Source organism: Peromyscus californicus, unplaced genomic scaffold (genome assembly GCF_007827085.1).
Source record: "Peromyscus californicus insignis strain IS unplaced genomic scaffold, ASM782708v3 Scaffold_9__1_contigs__length_137607984, whole genome shotgun sequence".
In the NCBI taxonomy this organism is placed as follows: Eukaryota; Metazoa; Chordata; class Mammalia; order Rodentia; family Cricetidae; genus Peromyscus; species Peromyscus californicus.
The window spans coordinates 17,701,844-17,727,977 of NW_026294617.1; the positions used below are offsets into that span (position 1 = coordinate 17,701,844).

Below are 26,134 nucleotides of genomic sequence, written 5' to 3' on the forward strand. Positions count from 1 at the left end.
TAGCATGGCCTCTTCCTCTCTTCAGCTTCACTTACATGGTTGATGAGTTTACACAACAGCCAGGAATATCAAGGAATGTGATACATAATGGGAAAATACATTATGAAACATGAAGTCTGTACACTTTAAGTGTATTTTATAAAAACTATATATTTTATTTTCCAATTCTCAATTTAGAAATTAAAATACCACTTGGCAAAAAGTCATTAATAGCTCTTAAAATCATTCTACTTATGTTTGTTTCTCTGGATTTTTTATTTATTTATTTATTTTTTCTGAGACAGGGTTTCTCTTCATAGCCCTGGCTGTCCTGGAACTCACTTTGTAGACCAGGCTGGTCCCGAACTCACAGAGATACCCCTGTGTCTGCCTCCCGACCCCACCCACCCCCACCTCGCTTGTTTAGATTTTTGAGACAGGGTCTTCTGCTATAGCCCAGGCTGGCTTGGACCTTCCTATGTTACATAGCCTGTCCTTGATCTCACAGTAATCCTCTCTCCTCAGCCTTCTGAGTGCCAAGAATCCAGGCATTAGCCATCACATCCAGTTCCATTTGTGCTTTAGAAATAAAATTCTCCTCATTAAACAATTTTGATAAATAGTAGCATCACTTAGTTATCGCATCACAGATGTTCTATGTGTTGAGAGTGGTTCTTAGTTATCACATCACAGATGTTCTATGTGTTGAGAGTGGTTCTTCCTCACCACTTTTTGTTGAGCAGGATGCACTGCAGGCCCTACCTTGTTTATCTTTCATGCTGCATCAAAGAAAGAAATCAATGCGTTCTGGTCATAGCTGTCAAGAATCTCCAGTAGAACGGGTACTTTGGTTTTTACATTAGTGCCTTTGAACTTAAATTTATCTATGAAAAGATCAGTAATCATACCTATAAAGAAAAATGTTATTTCCTGTCATTGATTAGTTCTTTAACAATGCAGTTAATACTCTATAATCACTGGAAATTCCATTATTCAACATATATAAGCCTTGAAAAGGTTGTCCTTTAGAAAAATAAATGTGTATATAGGGAGGGTTTTAAGCAACTTTCAAGACATAAATATTTAATAACCTTCCTAACAACTGGTAAAAACTGCTGATTTGGACAGTCTACTGCTGGCCATTTTTTTTTTCATTCAATAGTCAACTTTACTCAGCATCAGACAATTTATCCTCTGAGGGTTAAGAGGAGTCACATGAGTAAACTGTACAATCACAAGGACAAGCTGCATGTGGCAAAAACATTTTTCCATAGAGGCATATAAACAAATAACAGCCAGTTGTAATAAATAATCTAAAGTGAACTCTTATCTGCTATACCTGGGAGGGACATGTAAACACATTCCAAGAAGTATTTCTGTGTTTTTGAAGAAACTAAGGTGCTGGCCATTCTGAATCCCAAGCCTCAACTGATCTACAATAGTCCACCTATGGGTTTACTGGGTTCATAGGTCAGGGGCAAATTATTTCACCTCTGAGTTTTCCAGATGTAAAACAGGGATAGTTCAAGTTGTCAATCATTTATACAAGACCCCTGAGACAAGTATATTTTAGGAATAGAAAAAAGAGAAAAAGAATATACCATGGGTAGTACTGATCCAATGGGACTGCGTAACAACATCTGATATCAAAATGGCAATACTTTTGCAATAAAATATATAGGTGAATATATTTTTTGCACTAAGTGGAATAAAAAAAGATTAGAAATAACCTCATGTCAGTTTAAATCAGATTTTATCATGAAATCAATCAGAGTAAGACACATTTTGCTGGCAAATGATTTACAAAAGTAAAGCTTTTGTTTTCAAAGCCGCTTTCTGGATTTTGGAATCACAGATAAAAGATGACAAATCTGCAACACCACCACTTAAGGATATTGTAAAAGAGAACCTGTGCTTGCCATACAGTGAACATTAAAACAGTATTACTGTTCATTTGGGAGAAAGTCTGCAGGCCAGTGGACCAGTGTGGACTGCTGATAACACATGACAGTAGCACAGAGCAGAAGGTACACGTTTCAGAGAGAAGGGCTGAATGAAGGCTTTGCCACTAGCTAGGTATGTGATGGCAAACTTCACTCTCATGTTTCAGCTAAAGAATAGTGAAAATGAAGATAAAAATCATCTACCTTGTAGAGCTGTTGCAACTGTTAAAAATCTTACGGGAGACAGTGTGGTGTCTACATACAGTGGGTCTAACAGAAGGACTGCTCATAAACCTTTTTCTCGGTCTGATCCTTCCTTCTTCCCTCCCTCCATCTCTGCCGTCCCTTCCCTTCATCTTTTCTCTTTCTCTCAATATAATCTGTAACATACCCAACTCCTCAGCACTAAAGCAAAACAAGTTTTAAATTGTAAATGTAAACATCACATAAATATCCCTATTAAGTCTTGCCTGAATAGATTAAATGGCTGCATTTTTACAACAGAACCTGAAAATCGTCTGTGTGAAACAGTATGGATGTCTAGGCTTTGTGAGCCGAAACACTTCTTCACTGTACACATATATGTTCACAGTATAATTCCACTTTCACATTTACTTGCATTTTTAAAGTAAAGAAGGTTAAGATATAAGGCTACCTTGGCCAAATACAGAAATACTTTGTATAATAAACTGGCTGACACAGGCTCATAACTGCTACAATCTCTGCCCAGCTCCTTTTAGAACTCTGACAAACAAACTGCCACAAAGAAGTACAGCAAGTTACACTAGAAAGGTCCGCTCACCATAGAGTCTTTCAAGATGTGCAGGCTGCTTTTTGTATTCTTCTTGTAGGTGATCTGCCTCTTCTAGAATACAGCGATATTCTGGAATCAGAAAGTTTGTATTTCCCTCATGAACCTGCAATTCCTTATTTAAAAGAAAAAAATAGAAGCACCTCAATGGTCAAATTTTAATCTAGTATAACATTAAAGTATTTTAAACTAGAAAACCCAGTGCTAACAATCATGCTAATGATTGATGTACATCCTTACCTTTAAGGCATCAATTAACTGCACTTTTTTAGCCAAAAGCAACTGATACTCCAGCTTTGGGTGGATTAGCTTTAAGGTATGCTTGACTGAGACTTCATTTATCTCTAGAAGAAATTGGTCAGGCACAGTTAGTTAAGTCACTTTTGTGAGAAACATTGCTATTATAACAACTGTAAAAAACTGGGATAAATGAATGATTTTCCTTTTTTACCGTATGATATGTTGAGGTTAATTTTCCTTTTTGTAGCTTCTTTAGAAAGTACATCTTTTAGGATGGATATTGTAGAAATGTTGTCAGATTTAAAAACTCCTTCTCCTTTTCTACAAAATCAATATATTTTTAAAAGAAAAGCTGTAGGAGCAAGTGGTCCTATAAATGATAATGTATATCATTAACATAAAGCATACTTAAACATGTCCTCTGTCCTTTTTCATACCAATGCAGCTTCTGAATTCAAAGCTAAATATCCTATTACCCACGATCCTCTTAAGATGAGAATGTTTAAGTACTTCACTTAGAACTGTTTTCTTTGTGGACATTAATATTGACAATAGCTAACCTCATATATAAAATGTATTTAGAATTGCTTATTTATACACACACACACACACACACACACACACACACACACACACACATAAGTATATTTTTCTTTAATGTAATCACACAAATAAATTATAGTATTACTGTATGCTTTATCCTTAAATAAATCTGGTATCCAACCTGAAAGAGAGGCACCTGTTGTTTTTTAAGGATTACCGTCACTACTTATGACCCCAGGACCCTTAGTTCTCTTTAGGAAATCCTACTTTCCATGCCAGGAAAAATGGAGCACACTTGTAACCCCAGGAATTAGAACATCCCACCAAGGACAAGGAAAATGAATATGGTCCACACTGCACTTTCAGAAATTTGGGACACAATGAAAATTTCAAACCTAAAAACCATAGAAATTAAGAAATTCTTTTTTAAAGACATAGAAAACAGTCTCAACAACATCATAGCAGAAAATTTCCCTAAGTTAGACAAGAAATGGCTATGCAGATATGGAGGCAGTTAGAACGCCAGACAGTCAGGGCCAGAAATGAACTGCCCCTTGTCATTATAGCCAAACCACTAAATATTCAGAACCAAGAAAATACATTGCAAACAGCAAGGGAGGATCTTCAAGTCACATAAAAAGGCAGGCTGGTCAACAACAGCAGGATTTTCAAGAGATGCTTTAAAAAGCTAGAAAACTTTTTCAGGTTTTGAAAGAGAATAACTGTTAACCCAGACTACTACTCCCAACAAAGCTATCATTTTTCCACTATAAAAATAACTCATGACCAGGAAGCCAACTCACAGGAGACACTTTAAGGAACTCTCTGACTGAAGAAAAAGACAAAGGCATCCAGGGGGCCACAAGGAAAGAATAAACCACTCGAGTAATAATAGTTAAGCAGGAGAGAATAGGAAAACACCAGAATACTGCAAAATCAACAAAGAACAGGCTATAATACAGACTTTCCAGCTATAAATCAAAATACTAATGCTCTCAATTCCCATTCACCAGTCACAGACTAGCAGAAGGGACCTAAGGGTAGGACCTATCTACCTGTTGTCTCTAAAGCCCACACCTTGCCATCAAAGACAGAGGCCACTGTAGGGTGAGAGGAAAGAAAAACTTATCCCAAGCAAATGAGGTAACAAAGAAGCAGGTGTCACTATTCTGAAATCTGACAAAATAGACTTTAAACCAAACTAGTCAGAAAAGATTAAAAAAAAATTAACTTCATTTTGATTAAAGGAACAATCTGTCAAGAGGACATTACAATTCTAAACATACGTGAACTGAACATGGGTCCATTCTGTCTCGCCAAACAAATACTAATAGAGGTAAAGTCACAAGTTAGTCCAACACAATAATCACAGGAGACTTCAATGCCCCATTCTCCTTGATTGGTAGATCATCAGGGCAAAAAATAGAGACATCTTAAATGACATCATAGATTTAATGGGTTTAATAGATATCTAAAAACTGTAGGAAATTATAATTCAAATATTACTATAGATTTTATAGACATATTATTACTGAAAAATATTAATATGCATACTCATTTTTACTAATAACATTTTTACACTCAATTCTATTTAATAGCTTCTGTTGAACATTACGGATTTTTAATTACATTATTTTGAAATTATTCCTGTTTTAAAACAAATTAAAATTTTGCTGTTTTATATTACCATTTGTTAGTAGGTAATAAATTTGATTTACCTGTATATGCACTCAAGTTGTGTATCCAGAAAGGTATTCTGAAAGTAAAATGTTGCACATTCTCCTGCTGGAGGCTTTTCAGGAACTTCAGGCAAGCAGAACACCACCCAGGAGTGAACTTCAGCGAAGCTGAACTGGCCGATTAGAGTTAATGTATTCATGGGTCTGCAATTTAGCAGTAGAGACATGCATTTGTGTGGGGATCCATGAAAATACTATGCACATACATTTATAAGCAGAATTTCAAATACAGCTGAACACTTTATTTTATTAACTTTAAAATTTTTATACAGGGGCTATGTAGCCCAGAAACCCACCACATACACCAGGCGAACCTCAAATGCCCGTCAATCTTGCCTGAGTCTTCCAAGCACTAGAATTACAGGTGTGTGCTACCACTCTCAGCTTTAAATAAACACTTCTAAAAAGAAGTGTTATGAAATTAATCTTACACATCAATCAAATGAACATTTTAATTTTACAGATAAAAATCTGAATGCTTGTCTATACCTATAATTGTTTTTGCTAAGTGCCTTATAGTTAGGTGATGTGAAAAACTGTTTTGTTCATCACAACATGCTTTATAAACTAAATTGAGGTTATTCAGGTAGATTTGCTTGTTTGAAAATTCATGCATTATTTGTATGACATAGACTACAAAATATACATGAATCACCTCAGGGAAATAATCAACATATTGTAAACCTTAACAGCTGGGCTTGAGGTGGGGTAGGCATGGATTTGAATCCTTACTCTCGACCAGCTGTGTCCCAGTGACAAGTTAGAAAACAGTACCTTCTATCTCGCATGGATTTAGTTAAACAGCTTTATAAATTATTATAATAAAGTAAGGGAGAGATTCTAAAATAAATCAGTCTGGAGTGGTGGCTCACATATGTAATCTCAGCACTCAGGAAGCTGAGGCAGGAGGATTTGAACTCAAAGCCAGCCTGGACTACAAAGTATGAACCTGTCTTAAAAACATAATTATCAATCACTCAACCAAAGAGTTTAAGACACAAATGGGTGTTTATAAAAAGCTGAGGAAGCACACAGAAGGGAGTGTTCACAAGGAACTTCAGTGGGATCAGAATCAAGTTAGGAATCAAAAGCTAGACAGGACTTGTGAGGTCTGCTCGAGCAATCCTCTCATTTGCAGATGAAACACCTCCAACCCAGAGAAATAACCAATCACTTAGGAACATTATACAACCCAAGCCTCTGCCAATGTTGCTGTTCCTTCCCTGTTAGTGCTGAGCCACTAACCTTAACCTTGACTTTTAAGCAAAAAATGCAACCAAGAGGAATATTTCTCAGCCATACATCTTTAATTCTAGCTACTACAGGAGGATTGCAAGTTTAAGACTAGCGCGGTCTACTTAGTAAGATTCTGCCTCAAAATAAAAGATACAAAAACGTCTCGGGATACAGCTCTATAATAGATTGTCTGCCATACAGGAGGCCCTAGGTTTAATATAAAACAGAGAAAATGGCCAAAAATCGATTCTTTTTAATGTTTCCCAGAAATTTCCCTAAGAAAACTTCCCCCTTGTATCTTATTCCAATTATACAACCTTTGATGTGCAAGCTGCATTGCAAAGAACATGGGCCTTGGTTTCTAACCACAGCTCTGGTACTTTTCCAAGCCTCTACTTCCCATTTGCAAAACAGAGATATAACCTGTCTTGCTTTAAGAATCAAGAATACTTGTGGGCATGACATGGCTGTTGTTGACTCGAACTGACAGTAGTCACGGTAACCTACACAAGACTGAGCCATCTGTATCATGTCACAGAACAAGGAGGTGCTCAGGGGCCCCAACTCTCCCTAAGGATACACAAAAAGTTAAAGCTTGATGAGGAAGGTGCCCATGTTCTGTGAACAACTCTAGTGAACTTGGCTGGCTCCCACACAAAGACATCGAAGGAGATGGGGACAGGAGGTGGGCAACTGGGGAGGGCAGGAGAGAATATAATTAAAATACATTAGGATCATGTAAAAAATTTCATAATAAACCAATTATTATGTAAAAGTAATAGCTGTTAATAAAACATTTTAAAAATAATAGAAAATATATAAGCACCTGGCAAAATACATGTCATAAAATATTACATTGCTGTTTATCTCTTTCCTTTCCATTTTTGTTTTTTGTTTGTTTTGGTTTTGGTTTTTACACACACAGAGAGAGAGAGAGAGAGAGAGAGAGAGAGAGAGAGAGAGAGAGAGAGAAAGAGAGAGAGAGAGATGCCTTTAATCCTATCACTTGGAGGCAGAGATCTGTCTAGATCTCTGTGAGTTCAAGGCCACACTGGGAACAGATCCAGGCGTGGTGTGGTACACACCCTTAATCCCAGGACTTGAGATTTTATGTCTTTGCTTGGGAAGGACACACACCTTTAATCCCAGGAAGTGATGGCAGGAAGCAGAAAGGTGTATAAGACATGAGGAACCGGAATTAGAGGGAATTAGAGGCTTTTTTTTGTTTTGTTTTGTTTTGTTTTTGTTTTTCGAGACAGGGTTTCTCTGTGTAGGTTTGGGCCTTTCCTGGATCTCGCTCTGTAGACCAGGCTGGCCTCGAACTCACAAAGATCCGCCCGCCTCTGCCTCCCAAGTGCTGGGATTGAAGGCGTGCGCCACCACCACCTGGCGAATTAGAGGCTTTAAAGCAGTTCAGCTGAGATCCCTTCTGCGAGAGGACTCAGAGGTTTTCAGTCTGAGGAAACAGGATCAGCTGAGGAGTTTGAGAGGTGAAGTTGGCTGTAGCTTGTTCTATCCCTCTGATCTTTCAGCTTTCACCCCAATATCTGGCTCCAGGCTTTTTTTTTTTTATTAATAAGACCTTTTAGCAATTTGTGTTACATAATCCCATGCTATCTTGTTCCCACCCCCCCAAAAAAAACTATCAGCATTAAGATGCTTACATTAGAAATATCAGGAACTATCACAGTTGACTGCTCTACATCTACTACTTGAGGTGCAACAGAAGGGAATACGATGTTGAGCTTAACACAATGCAGGCTGTTCATAGGGAACCACTGTGCTGTCTAAATGCTAAACACTATCTGCTCACCACAGGTGCTTAAGAAAACTGCTACTTCAGTGATCTCAGAATGGCAACAGATGACAGGGAAGTCAAACTCAACACAGCTTCTAAAATAAGGCAAAGTATCTTGTGTTTATTAGAAACATTAAAGCCATAGCTAATTATTAAACATTAAAGTTAAAATAACTTTTAATTTTTAAATGTTGACACAACTACCACACATACAATGTAATATTATTTAGCTGTTAAGAAAAATGGAATTGTGAAATTTGCAGGTAAATGGATGGAGCCAGAAACAATCATCCCGAGTGAGGTACCCAGACCCAAAAAGACAATCGTTACATGTTTTCTCTTATATGCTTTAGATATGCGTGTTTCCTTTAGAATATCCACAGAGGTTAGGTGGCTAGTAAGGGACCAGGGAGGAGGAGGGGATCTTCAAAGGAAGGTTGAAATAAAATACAGTGTTATATAGGAATAAAGGGGATTACAACAGGAGGACAAAATGGGGTGGGAGAGGATGGGAAGATAGAGTACAAGAGGGAATATGGAGAGGGGTAACACTAAAGGCCTTTTGAAAAAGCCATATGGGACTTACTACTGTAGACACTTCCTAACACACACACACACACACACACACACACACACACACACACACACACACACACACAAGCTTAAATGGGCGATGCAATACCCCAATTAGACATAATATGCTACCAAATAAAATCCCCAGTACCAGGAATGGATTTCATCCTTTTGAGTTGTTGGCTTAGTGGGATCCCAGAGATTGCACTCCCACCCCAAGCATAACAGAGTATTGCCAATGCTATTGATTATCTTTCACAACTTGATAGACCCTATTACTGAAGATGCCATCTATTTATGTTATAAAACAAGCAGAAATCTAGCTGGCATTCAACTAGTAGCTTGGTCCCTACTGGTTTGTGTTTATAGTGCTGTAAGGTGTTATACGTGCTCCTGGGAGAGAGAAGAAATCATCAGTCTCAGCAGCCCCAAACCATGTGCGCTACAATAATGAACCGCCTGAGGGACACGCCCACTGCTGCAATGGCGGCACAAACGTTATGGGGGTAGCCAACCTTTTTAAAAACCGGCTTTATGGCCCACTCCATGAGACGGAACCCATACCTGACACTGTCAATGAGGCTAAGAACCTTGGTTAGAAAGGCTAATGGGTCCTAGAGGAACCAACAATTATTATTCTGCTAAAGAAACACAGCAATAAAACAACTCCTAACGGCCTATTTATTCCCATACATCAGTGCATTGCTCAATCCTCATCAGAAAAGCTTTTTTTTTTTTTTGCAGTGGATGTTAATTAACGGGAGTGATGACCTCAGGGCAAGATCTCACCCAGCTAAATTTTTAATTAAAAGGAACTAAAGAGAATGGAAATTTAAGAAAAGCTTAGAGCTGATGTGGTGGTGCACACCTTTAATCTCAGCGCTGGGAGGCAGAGGCTGGCAGATCTCTGAGTCTGAGGCCAGCCTGGGCTACAGAGCAAGTTCAAGGACAGCCAAACTTAACCACCAAGGTAACCTTGGAAAACAGAAAGCTGGTGAAGATGTAATTGAACAAGGAGGCCATGTTCCAGCGCCGGCAAGCAGCAGAACTTGGCCACATGGTTCTGACTTTAGAGTCAAGGATACAGAAAGGCATTGTGGAACCTGCCTCTGTGACTAAGAAAAGCCACTGAGGCCAGGCATGTGTCAGGGGTGTCCCTGAACGAAGCCCAAAGAAGTCACTGTATGAAGCTGGGAAGGAGAAGCCAGGATTGCTTTGGAGACCTCAAGACATTAGAGATGCCAGAGTTGTGGAATATCTGCCATGACTGCTATCAGGGAGTGGAATCAGTCCAAGAGAAAGAAGTGTGTTGCAGTCAACAAAGCTGAAAGGAGTTGGAGATCTGAAGAGCGTTTTGATATCAGACATGGAGATGCAGAGTTTGGCGTTTTGGAACGGTAATGTATATCCTGGGCCATTATACATTGAAAGTATGTGATCTGTTTTTTTATTTTGATTTTTTTTTTTTTTTTTTTTTTTTTTTTTTTTTTTGGTTTTTCGAGACAGGGTTTCTCTGTGTAGCTTTGCGCCTTTCCTGGAACTCACTTGGTAGCTCAGGCTGGCCTCGAACTCACAGAGATCCGCCGGCCTCTGCCTCCCGAGTGCTGGGATTAAAGGCGTGCGCCACCACCGCCCGGCTTATTTTGATTTTTATAGGAGATTACAATTAGGAGATTACATGAATTTCAGAAGAGGCTTTGGACTTTTAAACACTGTTGAGACTGTTATAGACTATAGGGACTTTTGAAGTTGGACTGAAAGCATTTTTACATTATCATATGGCTATAAGCTTTTGGGGACCAGGGAGTAGAATGTGATGGTCTGAAAGAAAATGGCTCGCAAAATGAGTGGCACTATTAGGAGGTGTGGCTTTATTGGAGTAGGTGTGGTCTTGTTGGAGGAAGTGTGTCACTGTGGAAGCAGGCTTTGAGGTTTCCTTTGGATCAAGATTTAGAATTCTCCAGAACCATGTCTGCCTGCATGCCGCCATATTCCCAGGTGCCATGCTCCCTGCCAGGATGATAACGGACTGAATCACTGAAACTGTAAGCTACCACCACAATTAAATGTTTTTCCTTTATAAGAGATGCTGTGGTCATTGTGTCTCTTCACAGCAATAGAAACCCTGACTATCAACCAAACACCAGGTGGCCCCATGCTCTGGAGTAGTCTGTCAAGACAAACTAGACTCTACGTTCACTTGCTTTTTGTTGTTTTAAGAGAGAAAAAGTACATGAAGTTTGGTGGATAGGGAGTTGGAGGAAGATTTGAGAGGAAGTTGGGAGAAAGGAAAATATGACCAAAATATATTATATGAAATCCTCAAAGAATAAATAAAACATCTCAATAGGAAAAATGAAAATATTAAATTTTGTAAAAAGACTTTTTTGTTGTTGTTATTTTGTTTTGTTTTCCGGACAGGGTTTCTCTGTGTAGCCCTGGCTGGCCTTGAACTCACAGAGATCCTCCTCTGTCTCCGAGTCCTGGGATTAAAGGTGTGTGCCACTACTACACAGCTGTGAAAAGTCTTAAAAATAAAAATAAGTAAATAAATAAATAAATAAAGTAGCCATGAGTTGGTGAGGTGGCTCAGCAGGTAAACACTTCCTGTTAACCCGACAACCTGAGTTCAATCCCTAAGACTCACACAGTGGAGAGAGGGTGCCAACTCCCCCCACGGCACCTGCGCACCCACATACAATACATGCAAACACATACAGACATAGAGTGAATAAGATGTAACAAAAAATAAAAATAAAAGCAGGCTTGTCTGAATAACGTAATAATTTAAAAACACAGCACTTTCCCCCACGCCCTACCTGTCGTGGTCAATAAAGTGAGTTCTCTGATGGAGTGAGAGCGGTTTGATGTGGTACTGACGAACCTGACAGGTTTTTGGTTGAATTCTCGGAGTCACATACGCCTGAAGTGTGCCATACTGGCCTTCAATTGAGCGAATCTGATAGCATAAAAAAGTAGAAGTCAGCAGCATAAATATATTTTCAGATGTTCACTTAGGTATCAAATACTTAAGTCCAATCTTTCCTGGACTATTCAGAGGGACACAAAACATCTAACAAACACTTCTGTTACACGAGTGTAGGAAAACTTGAAACGAGCCTGGCAGCCTTTAAATGACCACCCTCTAAGTGATCACCATCACGTATGTTCAGTTGATCTGCCCCAGCTCATCGCTCCTACGCCATTTCAAGATAAGGCATCATTCTCAAACAAACCCTGCATAACTGAAAGATGAGTACATAATATACTTAAAGAATCACAAGAAAAATGGTTAAAAACTCGGCACTTTTGCCAAATAGAAAAATAAATTTTTGAAATAATTAAAACTAAATTAGAATACTTTACTTTCTCAGACTTGGGGATTACACAGAGGTATTGTTACAAATCTGTTCACAGAAATAGATGTTTCTAGGAAGTAAGTAGAGAAGCATATTATAAACCAATCACACCCAGAATGGGAAATCCTTCATTTCAGATGTTTGGAACACGGCTGGTTGGAGCTGGTGAGAGGTCAGACACAGGAACGATGTACTAAACTGCAGAGATTTCACTCAGAGCAGTGCTGGAGGTGTGCAGCCTCTTCTGCCTGCCCTGCCACAATTCCAATAACTCTGCTATATGGAGACTATAAATGGATAAATATGCAAAAATGAATCTGCAGAATTTACACATTATATTTCATAATAATAATTATTGTCAAATTTTGTTTGAAAATAGTATTATAGTTACACCTTTTTTAAAAAAGAGCACTCATCTTTTTATTTGTTTGTTTGTTCTTTTTTCAAGACAGGTTTTCTCTGTGTAGCCCTGGCTGTCCTGGAACTTGTTCTGTCGACCAGGCTGGCCTCGAACTCAGAGATCTTCTTGCCTCTGCCTCCCAAGTACTGGGATTAAAGGCTTGAGCCACCATGTCCTGGTTTAGCACTCATCTCTTAAATATGATGAAATACTTACAAATGAAATATAAATACATTGTATTTGCTTCAAAGTGATTTTAGGTGGCAAGATTGCCATGGTTGATCAGCATGCTTAGAATTTCCACAACAGAGAGCCAGCAAAGCCGGGAATAGTGGCACACATTTGTAATCCCAGCACTTGGGAGGTTAACAGCCAAAGTTCAGGTTCAGCCTGAGAAGACTGAGAAGTAAGACCAGATCTCATCTCCACCACCCTTCTCCCTGACAAAATGAAAGAAAACTAGGGAAAAAAATTGTAGTTGGAAGAAGAGCAATATTTTTAGAGACGGTTACTGACTACAATTTTAGAGATGATTGAATACTAATAACAGATACAGAGGCCAGGATGAACTAAAACCCAACTGGTCATTTTGAAGGTGTTACTTCAAAATGATTCATTTCGCAGAGAATTTATATGCAGGGAAATGACCTATAAGATACACCAAAGAATAAGAAAGTTCAAACTTTCAGAAATAAAGGTAATAAGGCTAGAGAGATGGCTGAGTGGTTAAGAGCATGTATTGCTCTTCTAAAGGTCCTGAGTTCAGTTCCCAGCCACCCACATTAGGTGGCTCACAACTGCCCCAACTCTGTTCCAGGGCATCTAATGTCCTCTTCTGTTTGAATTTTCGATGGTCCTTTAATAAAAAACTCAGAGCCAGATATCAGGGTGAAAGTTGAAAAATCAGAGAAGCAGAACAGCCAGCCACTAGTTCTTAACCTCTATGAAATCCTTAGTCTAAAGGTATGTGCCACCACTACCTGACCTCTATGTCTAATCTAGTGGCTGGCTCTGTCCTCTGATCCTCAGGCAAGTTTATTAGGGTACACAATGTATCACCACACTCTTCTGGCCTTAGTGAGCACACACACACACACACACACACACACACACACACAGTTAAAACCCAAAACTTATAAAAATTGTTCTTGAGCATCAAAAAATAAAAATATGATGGAAATAAAGGCAATTCCAACAATTTTTTTTACCTTGAGCTCCAGCCTGGTGGTATTTGCCTGGCACCGATAAGTGGCAAGAAGAAAGTTGTCGTTTGACTGGAAGAATTTAAAGTGTAGAAACAACAAACACCATCAATCATACTGTTTGCTATTTACTTGAATAACTATCACTAAAAAAGGAAGGGCTTAGGAGGAGCAAAGCAGACCGTGAGAAGGGGCCATATGCTGAAAGTGATGTGTGGAGAGGATTATATTTGTCTTCCTACTTTTTAAAATATTTCAAATCTCCACAATAAGCATTCTTTCTTTCTTGAGAAGCCACAGTCCTATAAACAATTTCTTTTCTTTCTTTTTATTTATTTATTTATTTAGGTTTTTTTGAGACAGGGTTTCCTTGGCTGATCTGGAACTCACTCTATAGATCAGGTTGGCTTTGAACTCACAGAGATCTGCCTGCCTCTGCCTCTGAGTGCTGAGATTAAAGGCGTGCGCCACTCCTCCTCCACCTCTCCCCACCCCCTTCCCCTGGCTAGAAACAAGTTTTAAATTAGCATAAAATAATCTTTTCAAATAATGCTACAGTGATGTAAATAAAGCAGGTTAGTTGCTTTTTGTTTAGGACAGGGCACCTTGTATCCCAGTGGCACAGCTAAGTAAACAAGCATAACCTAGAACTTCTGACCCTCCTGTTTCCTCCAGAGTGTTGAGGTCACAGGTATGCCAGGTTAAGGGAGTGCCGGGCATGAGCCAGGGCTTGTTCATGCTAACCAAGCGCTCTACCAACTGAGCTACATCCCCGGGCCCCACATGGGTTACTTTATCAGAGCAAATTCAGAATAAAAGTATTTAAATTTATACCTCTTGTTTCATCGGGGAGGTGTGAGACAAGGTAACCACTACATAACAAGGATAACCTTGAACTCCTACCACCTCCAAGTGCTGGGATTATAGGTGTGAGCCACCTATAATGACCAGTTAATTGGATTTGTTTTCATATAAGCAGGCTCTTTGTGTTTACTCACAAACAACATATGACAAATCATGTATCAGTGACAAGAATGATTTAATTTTCTTTTCTCTTAACCAGAAGAAATTGCTTACTATGAGATTATATTTAAAATAAGATCATCTGCTGGGTGTGGTAGTGCACAGCTCTAATCCCAGCACTCAGGAGGCAGAAGCAGACAGACCTGAGTTCGAGGCCAGCCTGAACTATATAGAGGGTTTCAGCCAGTCCAGCCAGGTATTCAGTGAGATTCTGCCCCAAGCGGTAAAGAAATAAACAAAATTAGCCCCTCATAACTTATATAACTATCCACTTTTTCTTAACCTGTTTTCAATTTTTTTTCTTGTTTTCCTTTGGTGGTTCTGGAGATCATATCCAGGACCTTACACATGCATTCTACCACTGAGTTACATCCCCATCCCTATTACTCCCTTTTTTTTTTTTTTTTTTTTTGGTTTTTTGAGACAGGGTTTCTCTGTGTAGCTTTGCGCCTTTCCTGGAACTCACTTGGTAGCCCAGGCTGGCCTCGAACTCACAGAGATCCACCTGGCTCTGCCTCCCTGAGTGCTGGGATTAAAGGCATGCGCCACCACTGCCCGGCCCTATTACTCCCTTTAAAAATAAGCACGTAACTACCTAATCTCTATGGTCTGCCTTCTCTAGCACCTCTACTCTGGGCTTTACCTTGTCCCTAAATTCTCTTCAGGGATCATAACTTGCTCTGAAACTGCCGTCTGCCAGTACTAAACAGAAGGAAGTGGTAGGGCAGGCATGTCCCCCAATCCTAGCACGATCTAATCACAGGTACTTCATAGAGAGTGAGGGCGCAACAAAAGGCCACTCAAGGATGGCTTTCTGTAAGCATCTAAGAAACCCAGAGTGTACCAGAAAGAACAGGAAGGAACAGATATGTACTAATAATGTAGGGAAGTGCAAAACTATAGCGTTTTCAAGAAAAACATTGAAGAACATTTTTGCCACAATAACTGTTTGTGAAAGGAGAGGTAGCACCATGTAAGGGTAAACTGGGGATACAATTAAGAGCTGAAGCATAGGAAGACTTCTATGCACAATGAAGATCTAGACCTCAGCCAGCAGGAAACAGGAATCTTTAATAGGATGTGAGAAACGATTCAGTGACATTTGCACTTTTCGAAGACCTCTCTGGTGGCGTCGGCCAAGTCCTGCGGTGAGTGGCAAGACTTCAGGCAGAGAAGCTAAAGGGATAAGTTTTATAGCAGGACACGAGAGGGCCAACGGTGAGTTAGCAGACAGGAAGCAGGATGAGTGCAGGAATGAGGGCTCAGGGCAGTCTAGGACAGGACCTAGGAGCGTAGGGCAGGGCCTCAGGGTCAGGACATCTGAGGAGAGGGAAAGACACAAGCAGACTGTACAAGAAAAGCCAGTAAGGGGATGGTGGAGACACCAATTTCAAACCCTGGCAGCACTTACAGACTTTACTCTAAACAGTGCAACAAAACCAAGACACGAAGGGTTTTTTGTTTGTTTTTAACTTACCTCTGTGTCACAGCTGCTAAAGCTCACAACAGCAGAATTCTTATCCACATCAAGTAGATCTATTGGGACATCACTCTACAGCAAATATTTAAAAACAAAAAAGGTTCAGAAGGAAAACCTAAAGGTATACACAAAATGTGTACTCTGATTCTCCTTAGTTCTGGTTCATACCTTCAAATTTGAGAGTGTGAATGCTTTTAGTTTACACTCCTCCTTCCTGGGTGCTGTCTGAGACAAGCTCTCACCATGTACCCTCTACATGTAGACCAGGCTGGCCTTGAACTCACAGAGATATGCCCACCTCTGCCTCTCCATTGCTCGGATTAAAGGAGCGCTTCACTCCTGGCTTCTCCATTTGTAAAAAGGGTCTCACCAGGAGTCTGGCCTTAAAACCTGGGATCCTCCTTAGGCTTTTGAGTGTGGGATTATGGGTGTAGAACACCATGCTCAGCCAATGGTTTATATTTATAAGTGTGGGATTATGGGTGTGCAACACCATGCTCAGCCAATGGTTTATATTTCTAGAAAGTAAGTTCAATAAAGAAAAAAAATTTTATGATCATCTATTCTTTAATATTTGGCTTATCAGAAATCAGAGAACAATCTCTCTTATCTCCTTAAAGAATAATCTTCCTGTTTTTGCTTTTATTAGTGAAAAGATGTTATCATGGGCTTTAATCATGAAGTTATTCTGATTATATCAATTATATGTGTGTAGTGTGTGGGTATCTTCCTTGCTAATTTTCCACCTTAGTTTTTGAGACAGAGTCTCCACTAATCCACTTAGCTAGACTAGACCAGCTAACCAGAAAGCTCCAGGGATTTACCTGTCTCTGCCTGGTGCTGGGACTACAGAGCCAGAGCCACCTGTGGACCAAACCCAGTCCCAGCGCTGGCGTGGCAGGCGCCTTGGCAACCGCACGCCTCCCTAGCTGGCAGCTCACTTTTCCCCGGCGGAATTTCATCTGGTACACAATCCCATGGTCACCTCAGCAGAGACGTTCTTAAGAGAAAACTGCTGCTGCCCTGGGGTGCATGAGACTGCAGCTCCTAGTGTGGTTCAGTGTGGCAGCCTGGGAGCTAACACGATGAAAAAAGGCTTCCTCTATTTAATTAATAACCTGATTTCTTTATTGTATCTTTTGGGCAGGTAAATTGTGTTCTTCCAATTTAATACCCTCCCATTTTTATGAGTTTTTCATCTAATAATTTTCCATCTATCCTTTTCTATTTCATGTCTATATTCCAATTTTAATAAATAAACCAAAAACAGTTGTGAGTTACCTATTAATACCCCTAAAATCACCCCTTGAGATTAGCTACTTTGCCTCTGGTCTACCTGGAATCTGCTGGGTTAATAAGTAAGATATCATCTTAGTATCTGGAGATTCAGAAAATGCTTTTACAAAGGACTAAATATAGACTCTTCTCAACTTTTTTTTTTTTTTTTGAGGCAAGGTCTCAAACTTGTGGCAGTCCTCCTGCCTCAGCCTTGTGAGTGCTGCAATTACAGGCCAAGCCCTGGCACCTAGCATATACTGGAGTTTTCTAAGCCACATTAGGTTAAGATTCTCCCAGGAGGAGGCCAAAGGAGGAAATCTGTTGTCCTTTCTATTTCTCCTGGACACTGAAATTCACACATCTTTGGGTTATTGAGTATACAATAAATACAAGGTAAAGATATAACTCAAATAACCTATAAGTAAATTGACTACCTAACAGAAGATGAAGAATCTGTAAACATTTAAATTTACTGTCTAGAATTAAAAATGTTTGTTAATAATAAGGGCACATGACTGGTTTGCAAAAAACAAAAATAAAAACAAAAAACAAAACAAAGCCCCCCATCCCCCCAAAAAAAAACCCACAAAAAACTCAGATCTAGCCTAAAATGAAGAAGCTAGGCATTCTGCTTACCTGTATTAAGACATTATCTATTGCAGTCTGCACCTCTAAGACAAGGCTGTAGCTGGCATCATCTTTATTCAATGTGAACTTGTCATTTATACTAAATGAAGGAACTGTTGACTTTGCTTTGCTTGACTGTGAAGACTGTTGGTAGTTTTCTCTTTCCTGCAGTACCTTAAACTGCAGATGTTCTAACTCACTCCTGCAGGAAAATACACACAATCTTATCACCCACAGACACTCGAGACCCCTACAGTGTGCACAAACATGTGAGGTGTTTCCTTTTGAGAAGCCAGGCTTAGAGGCTGAGCTAGAACTGTTTCATACCAATAGGAACATGTTTGCGTCTATGACTACCAAATCATTCCACACCATTTATCATTGATCCAAAAACCGAAACATCCACTCAGCCCAATAGCAATATTACTAATAGAGCTGTATCAAGACTGCAAATTACCAACTCCACCCATGATCATGGCAACAGTTGTTCAGAAGAGAAGCTGACACAGTCAACCACACAGGAGACCTAACGAAAAAGACTAAAGCGTGCAGCCAGTCACCATAAACTTCTCTATAAGTCAGCAGGGCAGACACACAGAATAGGGAGGAGGCTGCAGAATGTTCACGTTTGGAAGAAACAGGATGGTTAAGAACCAGTGGCACCACTGGAATTCCATCAAACGTTGGAGCAGATTCTCTATGAGTGTTGTCAAGGGGTGTTTTGGTTAAGGGGAAAGGCTACATGCAAATGAAGTAACAGTACTGGGCAACATGAAAGTTAGCCCAAATTTAGGGGAAAGGTCTGAGAAGATTTAATGGGATACATGCAATAAATCAAGGAAAATATTAATTTATCCAAGAAATATTTACTCGTCAATATTACATATTTACCCCAGTGTTCTATGTGCTGAATGAACAAAAGAATATGTCTGTAACACAGCTTATATTCTATTGTGATAGAGAAGGGGAAGATTTGGTTATAAAAGAGGTATTTGGGGCTGGAGAGATGGCTCAGCTGTTAAGATCACTGGCTGCTCTTTCAGAGGACTTGAGTTCAATTCCTAGCAACCACATGGCAGCTCACAACCGTAACTCCAGTTCCAAGAGATCTGATACTCTCTTCTAGGTATACTGAGTTTCTAACATAGAAGTCAGTCACTAACTCTAGTTGGTATTTTTTTAAGAAGTATGTGTGTGGTATTCATGTGTGTATACATGTCCACAGGCATGTGGATGCACTGTGTATGGGTGCATCTATGTGTGTGTGCATATGTGTGTGGAGGCCAGACATTGGTGTAGGGCCTTCCTTGGTCACTCTCTACTTTACTTATTAAGGCAGGGTTTCTCATTGCACCTAGATTTGTAAATTGCTGTTAGTCTAGCTAGCTAGCTAGTAAATTCCAAGGGTCCCTCATCTGTCTCCTGAGTGTTGGGATTCTAGGCAGGCTACACCTGCCCAGCTCTTTATATGGGCGCTGGGGATCTGAACTCTGGTCTTCATGGTTTCCTAGCAAGTAAGTCATCTCACTATTTCCTTATTGCAGGAACTAGGATACCCTGAATAAATCTGGCATGATTAGCTTGTGTAATGCTTTCCTAACGCTTTTTATAAATAAGATCATCGAACCAGTACTTGTGGCATCTGTTGCCTTAAAAGTTCCTGTAGCCTTCAACTACCACCAAAACAGGTGAGCTCCCACTTCCCTAAGAAGTTAGCAAGGGGTGCCCAGTCAATACAAGGTTTATCAACTTCCATTTCCTTATTGTATGTGAGCATGAGGTCAACTTTTCACAGGACATATCGAATTGAACGGGCCATGAAAGCAATGTCAGCCTTGAAGGGAGTCAGCATTATTCAGGTCCAGCAAGAGAATTTGACAGATCAGAAGGATTCACAGGAACAGTCAACATCAGAGTGAATGAAAAAAAAAAATCTAGTAACATCTGTTCATTTATTTGTAATGCGCTGAGAAACAGAAGCAAACATTTTAACTACCTATAACTAAGTTAAAAAAAATGCAATTCTGGATCAGTAAATCAAGAGAGACCAATGCACCAAATGGGTGTGGTACAGCACACCTGGACCCAGCATCTGGATAAGTAAGTCAAGAGAAACCAATGCACCAAATGGGTGTGGTACAGCACACCTGGACCCAGCACCATGGAGGCAGAAACAAGAGGATCAGAAATTCAAGGTCATCTTGAGCTACAGAATGAGGTAGAGAGTAGCCTGGGCTATGAGAGACCTTGTTCCACAAAACAAAAACAAAAAGAATATCTGGGCTGTGGTGGCGTACATCTTTAATCCCAGTACTCGGGAAGCAGAGGCAGGCAGATCTCTGTGAGTTCAAGGCCAGCATGGTCTACAGAACGAGATTCAGGACAAAACTACACAGAGAAACCCTGTCTCGAAAAACCAAACAACCAACCAAACAAACAAACCAAAACCCAAACAAACACAAAAAAAGAATAATTCATAAGGAAGGTATTTTTCAAACTCAAAAAATTAATCAACACTTACTGCTAATTTTCTCAAGTCTACAAACTTTCATGAGATGTATCATTCCGACCAATAAAATTAGCAAGTGAGCCTATGGGTATATGAAGGGACAAGTGCAAACTTTGATGAGATGGAAACAGCAAAAATGTTACCGTAAAGAAGAAATTTTATTCTGCATTTCCTGGTTAAGTTTCAGCTCTTCTCCTGGTCCACTTTCCTTATGAGTGGGCTCTGTTGTCAACCCTGTAATCCAGCCTGTAAAGATGAGTTACAATCACACTTAGTGCTGCGTGTAAAAGCTGGTAACAGAACCCCCAATTACACTCCCCTCTGTCCACCATCATCAACCTAACTTAGCCCTACAGTTTCTTAGAAAATGGAACAAAGAATTCAAACTAAATAATATTCACATCATAAAGGAAGTACTTAAGCATTTCATGACACTACTTTTTCCTTGAAGTGCTACAATCTTTCTATTCTTAAAAACCTCAGTTTTCAAGTATGGTATTAAGTCAGTATATTATAGCAAATTCAAAAGTAGCTGAAAAAACAGAATTGGCTGTTACTAATTATTGTCATTGAAATTCTGCACTCAAAAGACTACTATGAAAGTACAAAAACTATCTCTTTAAAATTAAGTATTTTATAAGAAATGCATTAGGCCAAAATGTAGTCTCAATTTTAGCAAATACTTCTCTTTAAATTGAAGAATATAATTTAATTTACTAGAGACAGGCAAAGCACTCTTCAAAATATCTAATGTTAGATCCAACACAGGGGCCCTGCACATTTGAGGTAATAAAACCACTGAGCTATGTCCCCAGCCATTTTCCTTGTTTTTTTAAATATTACATTTATTAAGACAGGTTGCGGGGGGGCGAGGGTAAATATGCCAGAGCACATGAGTGAAAGAAGTCATACAATTTGCAGAAATTGGTTCTTTCCCTCTCCCACATGGGATCTGGGTATGGAACTCAGTTGTCAGGCTTGGCAAGCACATACATCATATACTACATGTCACACACACACATACAGATACACACACACACACACACACACACACACACACGTGTAAAATAAATAAAATTAGTCAAAAAATAACTTTATTAAATCTAGTTTTTTTTTTCATTATTCTTCAACTGCCCATCATTATTACCTTACCTGAATACGTGGCCAGCACAATTTCATCATAACCATCTTTCCCTACACAGCCACCCTGGATCGATGTAATGCTTTCAGACAACATCTAAAATAAATGTAAGACCATCCGCTTCATTAATATTTCAACATTTCAAAGACATGTTAAAATAAGCTGTAAAACCTCTCTTCCTGTCTCCAGATACTCAACACATATTAAGTGTATATTCATCATGTGCAGACACTGAGATAAGGAAAGATCTGAACAAATGCTAGAAAATTCCAGCACTTTTAAATATAGGAAAGAAGATTCAAAATAACTAGCATGTTTGTGTATACCACCCAGTATCACCACCTAGAAAACAAAGCTTTTTCTATAAAGAAGGAAAGTTTGGTCAATTATATGAACAAAACAGCTAGTAAATTTAGTCTAGTCTATGAATTTCTTCAGAGGGTTTTTTTCTTTAATGAAAAAAACTATGCTTTGTTGTATGTTTGGAACTTAACTTCTAGAATTTTTATTATAACCTCATGGAAGTTATAATATTTTAAAATAAAACCATGACATTTAAAAATCATACCCAGTCAATCTAAATACCAGGGAAAATTTATATATACAATCACTGACATTGAAAGTAAGAGATATCAGTTAGAATAACTGAATGTAACAGAAATGTTACATTGTTCCTTTTTCTTCTTGAACTTTTATTTTACCATTTATTATAATTGTAAATATGTACGTATGTAGATGTATGTCTAAGTGTGTGAGCATGCATGCTACAGTGTGAATGTGGAGGTCAGAAGACAACCCCAAGGAGTCATTTCTCCCCTTCTTCCCTTTCCACCTTACAAAACTGGGGATTGAAATCTGTTTGCCAGGCTGTGTGGCGAGCACCTTTACCCACTAAACTATCTTGCTGGCTCCTCTTCCTTTAAAAATAAAAAATTTCGTGTGTGTGTGTGTGTGTGTGTGTGTGTGTGTGTGTGTGTGTGTGTGTTTGTGTGTGCATGATGTGTGTCAACTTTTATTTTCACTCCACTTTCCCTACATACTTTCATTTAATGTAATATACTCTTATGTACTTATATAATTAGATGGAGTCCTTTAACATATATTTATTTATTTGTTTGGGGAGGGGAGCAGTATGTGCATGTGTGTACAAGTATCCAAGAAAGCCTGAAGCCTCAGACCATCTTGGAGCCAGAGTTACAGCATCAACATGCATGGGAATAAAACTAGGGTCCTCTTCAAAAGCTCTTAACAATTTAGCAATCTCTCAGTCCAGTATGGGATTATTTTACATTTATCTATAACCAAAAGCTTACGTTGAAATTACTTTCTCTAAAACCCATATCTGGAACCATTACTGGGCCAAGACTCTATGGTTAGACAGGTCCTGGCCTTAGGGAGACCCTACCCTTACACTTGCTGCTAAATGGGACACAGCATGAAACTGACTCCTACTGACTTATCAATGCATCTCTCAATCTCATCTGAGCAGCTTCGATTTGTGGCAGATGGTGATTAACACGGAGACCCACAACCAACCAAGGTGCAGAGGACAAGAGACTGGAGTGCTCAGGCACAGACACACCACCAAGGCTCAGAGGACATTTCAGAACAGGCCAAAAGAGTGTAAGAGCCAGAAGCAGTGGGTGATTAAAAGAAAACATCTACTGGACACAGCAGCTGCATATAAGAATTCATAGTGGTTGTGTTTTGTGCAAGGCCAAGCCAGTCCAAATCTCAGCATGGAGAGAGGAACTGGGCACACATCCCACCCAGACATGGAGCCATTGGCAGAAAAAGCACATCATGAACCAATACTGTCATATACTTTGAAGCCTGAACTATTTCTTTGGCTTTTGTCTGTTTTGTTTTGTTTTGTTTTGTTTTGTTTTGGAGACAGGGTTTCTCTGTGCAGCCACGGCTCTCCTGGAACTCATTCTGTAGCCTGGGGAACTCAGAGATCCACCTGCTGGGATTTAAAGGTGTGTGTGCCACCAGCACCCGGCTCTAAACTATTTCTTGAATCTTACATAGCAAGATGACTTTTTACAGTAAGATGAACAAGTTTGAACCACATCTGTAAAATAGTCAATTGTGTAATGTTTTAATTTCCACACAGCCTCCTCTGCAACACACTTTGTGGACACTATTATTTGAAGCAGCCTCAGGGAACATGTAGATACCCACAGGAGCTTCTGAGGTAAGAGGTGACTGTGGCTAGCTCCTCTGCTTCTCTATCTTTCAGCTTTCACCCTTGATATCTGACTCCAGTTTTTTATTATTAAACCAATTAGAATTTGCACTACAGTTTTTATATACCAGAAAAATAAATTAATAAATAATAAATTTAAAAAAGTAGGAGAAAAAAGATTGTATGTATGCCCGAACGCTTGTGTATGTTGGCTCTATATGTTTTAATTACATTAAACATTTCTGAACTAAAATACCTTTACCTGGCATTTATTCTTTTCTAAGAAAGCTGGTCCTAAGGTGTCCAAAAGCCAGACTATCATTACTCCTTTGCTTCAAGGTGGTTCCTATGGAATCCTAATTGTATGATGTTCATGTCTATGCTCTTACTACCTTAAAACAATCTCATCAATGAAAACCAAACCTTTAAGTGTTTCCCCTCTACTGTGTTATTATGAGTCATAGAAAGTAGAATAATATATTTAATACCTAAAAAATTCAAAATTATATTCAAGAGTGATACTGAAAAGGAATTTATTATTCAGCTTAAAGGCAGTACTCTGCCACTAAAACACAAAAATAGACTAGAGATTTTGATAATGGCAATATTTTTACAAGTACTTATTTATCTATTTGCCCCATGGGTTGAACCTAGGGCCTGGCGCACACTAGGAAAGTGTTGACCACTGTGCAATATCCTGGTCCTTCTTGAGTTTCACTAAAGCTGCTTACTCTTCAAGGCAGGCCTTGAATTTGTGATTCTCCTGCCTCAGCCAGAGTTGCTGGGATTTAGACCACCAGGTCAGGATAGAGCAACAACATTTTGTTTTAAAAAGCAATATTTTGCTATGTTTGGATTTACTAAAATTCAACTCTCAATAATCCCTACAACAATGGACGTATAGTAAGTATACAGTCTTTTGTCTTCCTTCTAGTTTACAGTATTAGGGATAGAACCAGGACTTTATACACAATTGGCAAGGCCTCCACCACTAAACTACAGCCCCAGTCCCCACATAAATCTTTCTAAATGAATTTACCTGATCATATCGCAGCACGGGCTCATTTGCATTCTCAAAACTATACACTTCCACCACTCCATCATCTCTCCCAACAAGTAAATCTTTAACCCCATCACCCATGATATCAAAGCTGTCAATACACAAGATACCTATGAAAAAGGGGGAGGTGTAAGCAAGGAGAGTGGTGAGTTAGAAAACCAATAGATATGCAAGAGAATATACACATGTATTCATATATTTTCATACCACATAGTTATGAAAATTTTATATAGTAATGAAAAAGAACAACTTTGCACATAACTGGGTGTTTTGTTTTGTTTCTCTTTTCCACCTACATTCATTGATTTCCAAAGCTTTCAGTTCAATTTATACAGCAATGGACCTACATTTACATCTCCCTTTAGCTCGGCTTCTCAGTAAGCCCCAGGCTCTTATGTCCAACTTGGCACCTTCCTGTACACATGGGCATCTCAAACAGCTCATGCCCCAAGACCAGTTCTTTAATGTCTTCACTGCACTGCATCAGTACCGCTCTCACTCTCCAGGCTTCCTCAGTTTTCAGTAAATTATGCCTCTGATTCATAGGCTAAAGAAGTAGCTGGAGTTTTTCTGGTCCTTCCTGGCCCACGGTCAGGGCAAATCTCTCTCACCCAATAGTCCCACAGCAGCTCAGACCTAACCAAGTAAACTCACAGAGACTTATATTGCTTACAAACTGTATGGCCATGGCAGGCTTCTTGCTAACTGTTCTTGTATCTTAAATCAACCCATTTCTATTAATCTATAAGTTGCCACGTGGCTTGTGGCTTACCAGTATCTTAACATCTTCTCATGGCTTCGGCTGGCAGCGTCTCCGCCTCAGCCTTCCATTTCCCAGAATTCTCCTCTCTGCTTGATATTGTAACTGTAATTTTTGCTTGATAATTGTTCTGTTATCTGTAATTTTACTATGTGAAAGTTAAAACCTTCCTTTTTGAAAAAAAGAAAAGGGGAAGTGCTGTGGGATGTTCTGTATGTTAAATTTGTTGCTCTGATTGGTTAATA

At 39.3% G+C, this 26,134-nt stretch overlaps 1 protein-coding gene across 2 annotated transcripts in view; it reads right to left on the reverse strand.

Annotated features, from left to right (window-relative positions):
- Positions 1 to 26,134, reverse strand: part of Bbs7 (Bardet-Biedl syndrome 7) — a 37,120-nt gene that overhangs the window by 541 nt on the left and 10,445 nt on the right. The window contains exons 8-19 of one of the 2 annotated variants that reach the window (XM_052730248.1): positions 25,109 to 25,239; positions 21,893 to 21,977; positions 20,884 to 20,986; positions 18,241 to 18,433; positions 16,324 to 16,398; positions 13,830 to 13,895; positions 11,682 to 11,821; positions 5,235 to 5,399; positions 3,185 to 3,294; positions 2,974 to 3,077; positions 2,725 to 2,848; positions 742 to 887 (exon numbers count right to left, since the gene is read on the reverse strand). In XM_052730248.1, the coding sequence (XP_052586208.1) occupies positions 754 to 887; positions 2,725 to 2,848; positions 2,974 to 3,077; positions 3,185 to 3,294; positions 5,235 to 5,399; positions 11,682 to 11,821; positions 13,830 to 13,895; positions 16,324 to 16,398; positions 18,241 to 18,433; positions 20,884 to 20,986; positions 21,893 to 21,977; positions 25,109 to 25,239 (1,430 nt within the window). In that variant the 3' untranslated portion in view covers positions 742 to 753. The remainder of the gene's footprint in view (positions 1 to 741; positions 888 to 2,724; positions 2,849 to 2,973; positions 3,078 to 3,184; positions 3,295 to 5,234; positions 5,400 to 11,681; positions 11,822 to 13,829; positions 13,896 to 16,323; positions 16,399 to 18,240; positions 18,434 to 20,883; positions 20,987 to 21,892; positions 21,978 to 25,108; positions 25,240 to 26,134) is intronic. The other variant, XM_052730249.1, reaches the window with a different exon arrangement.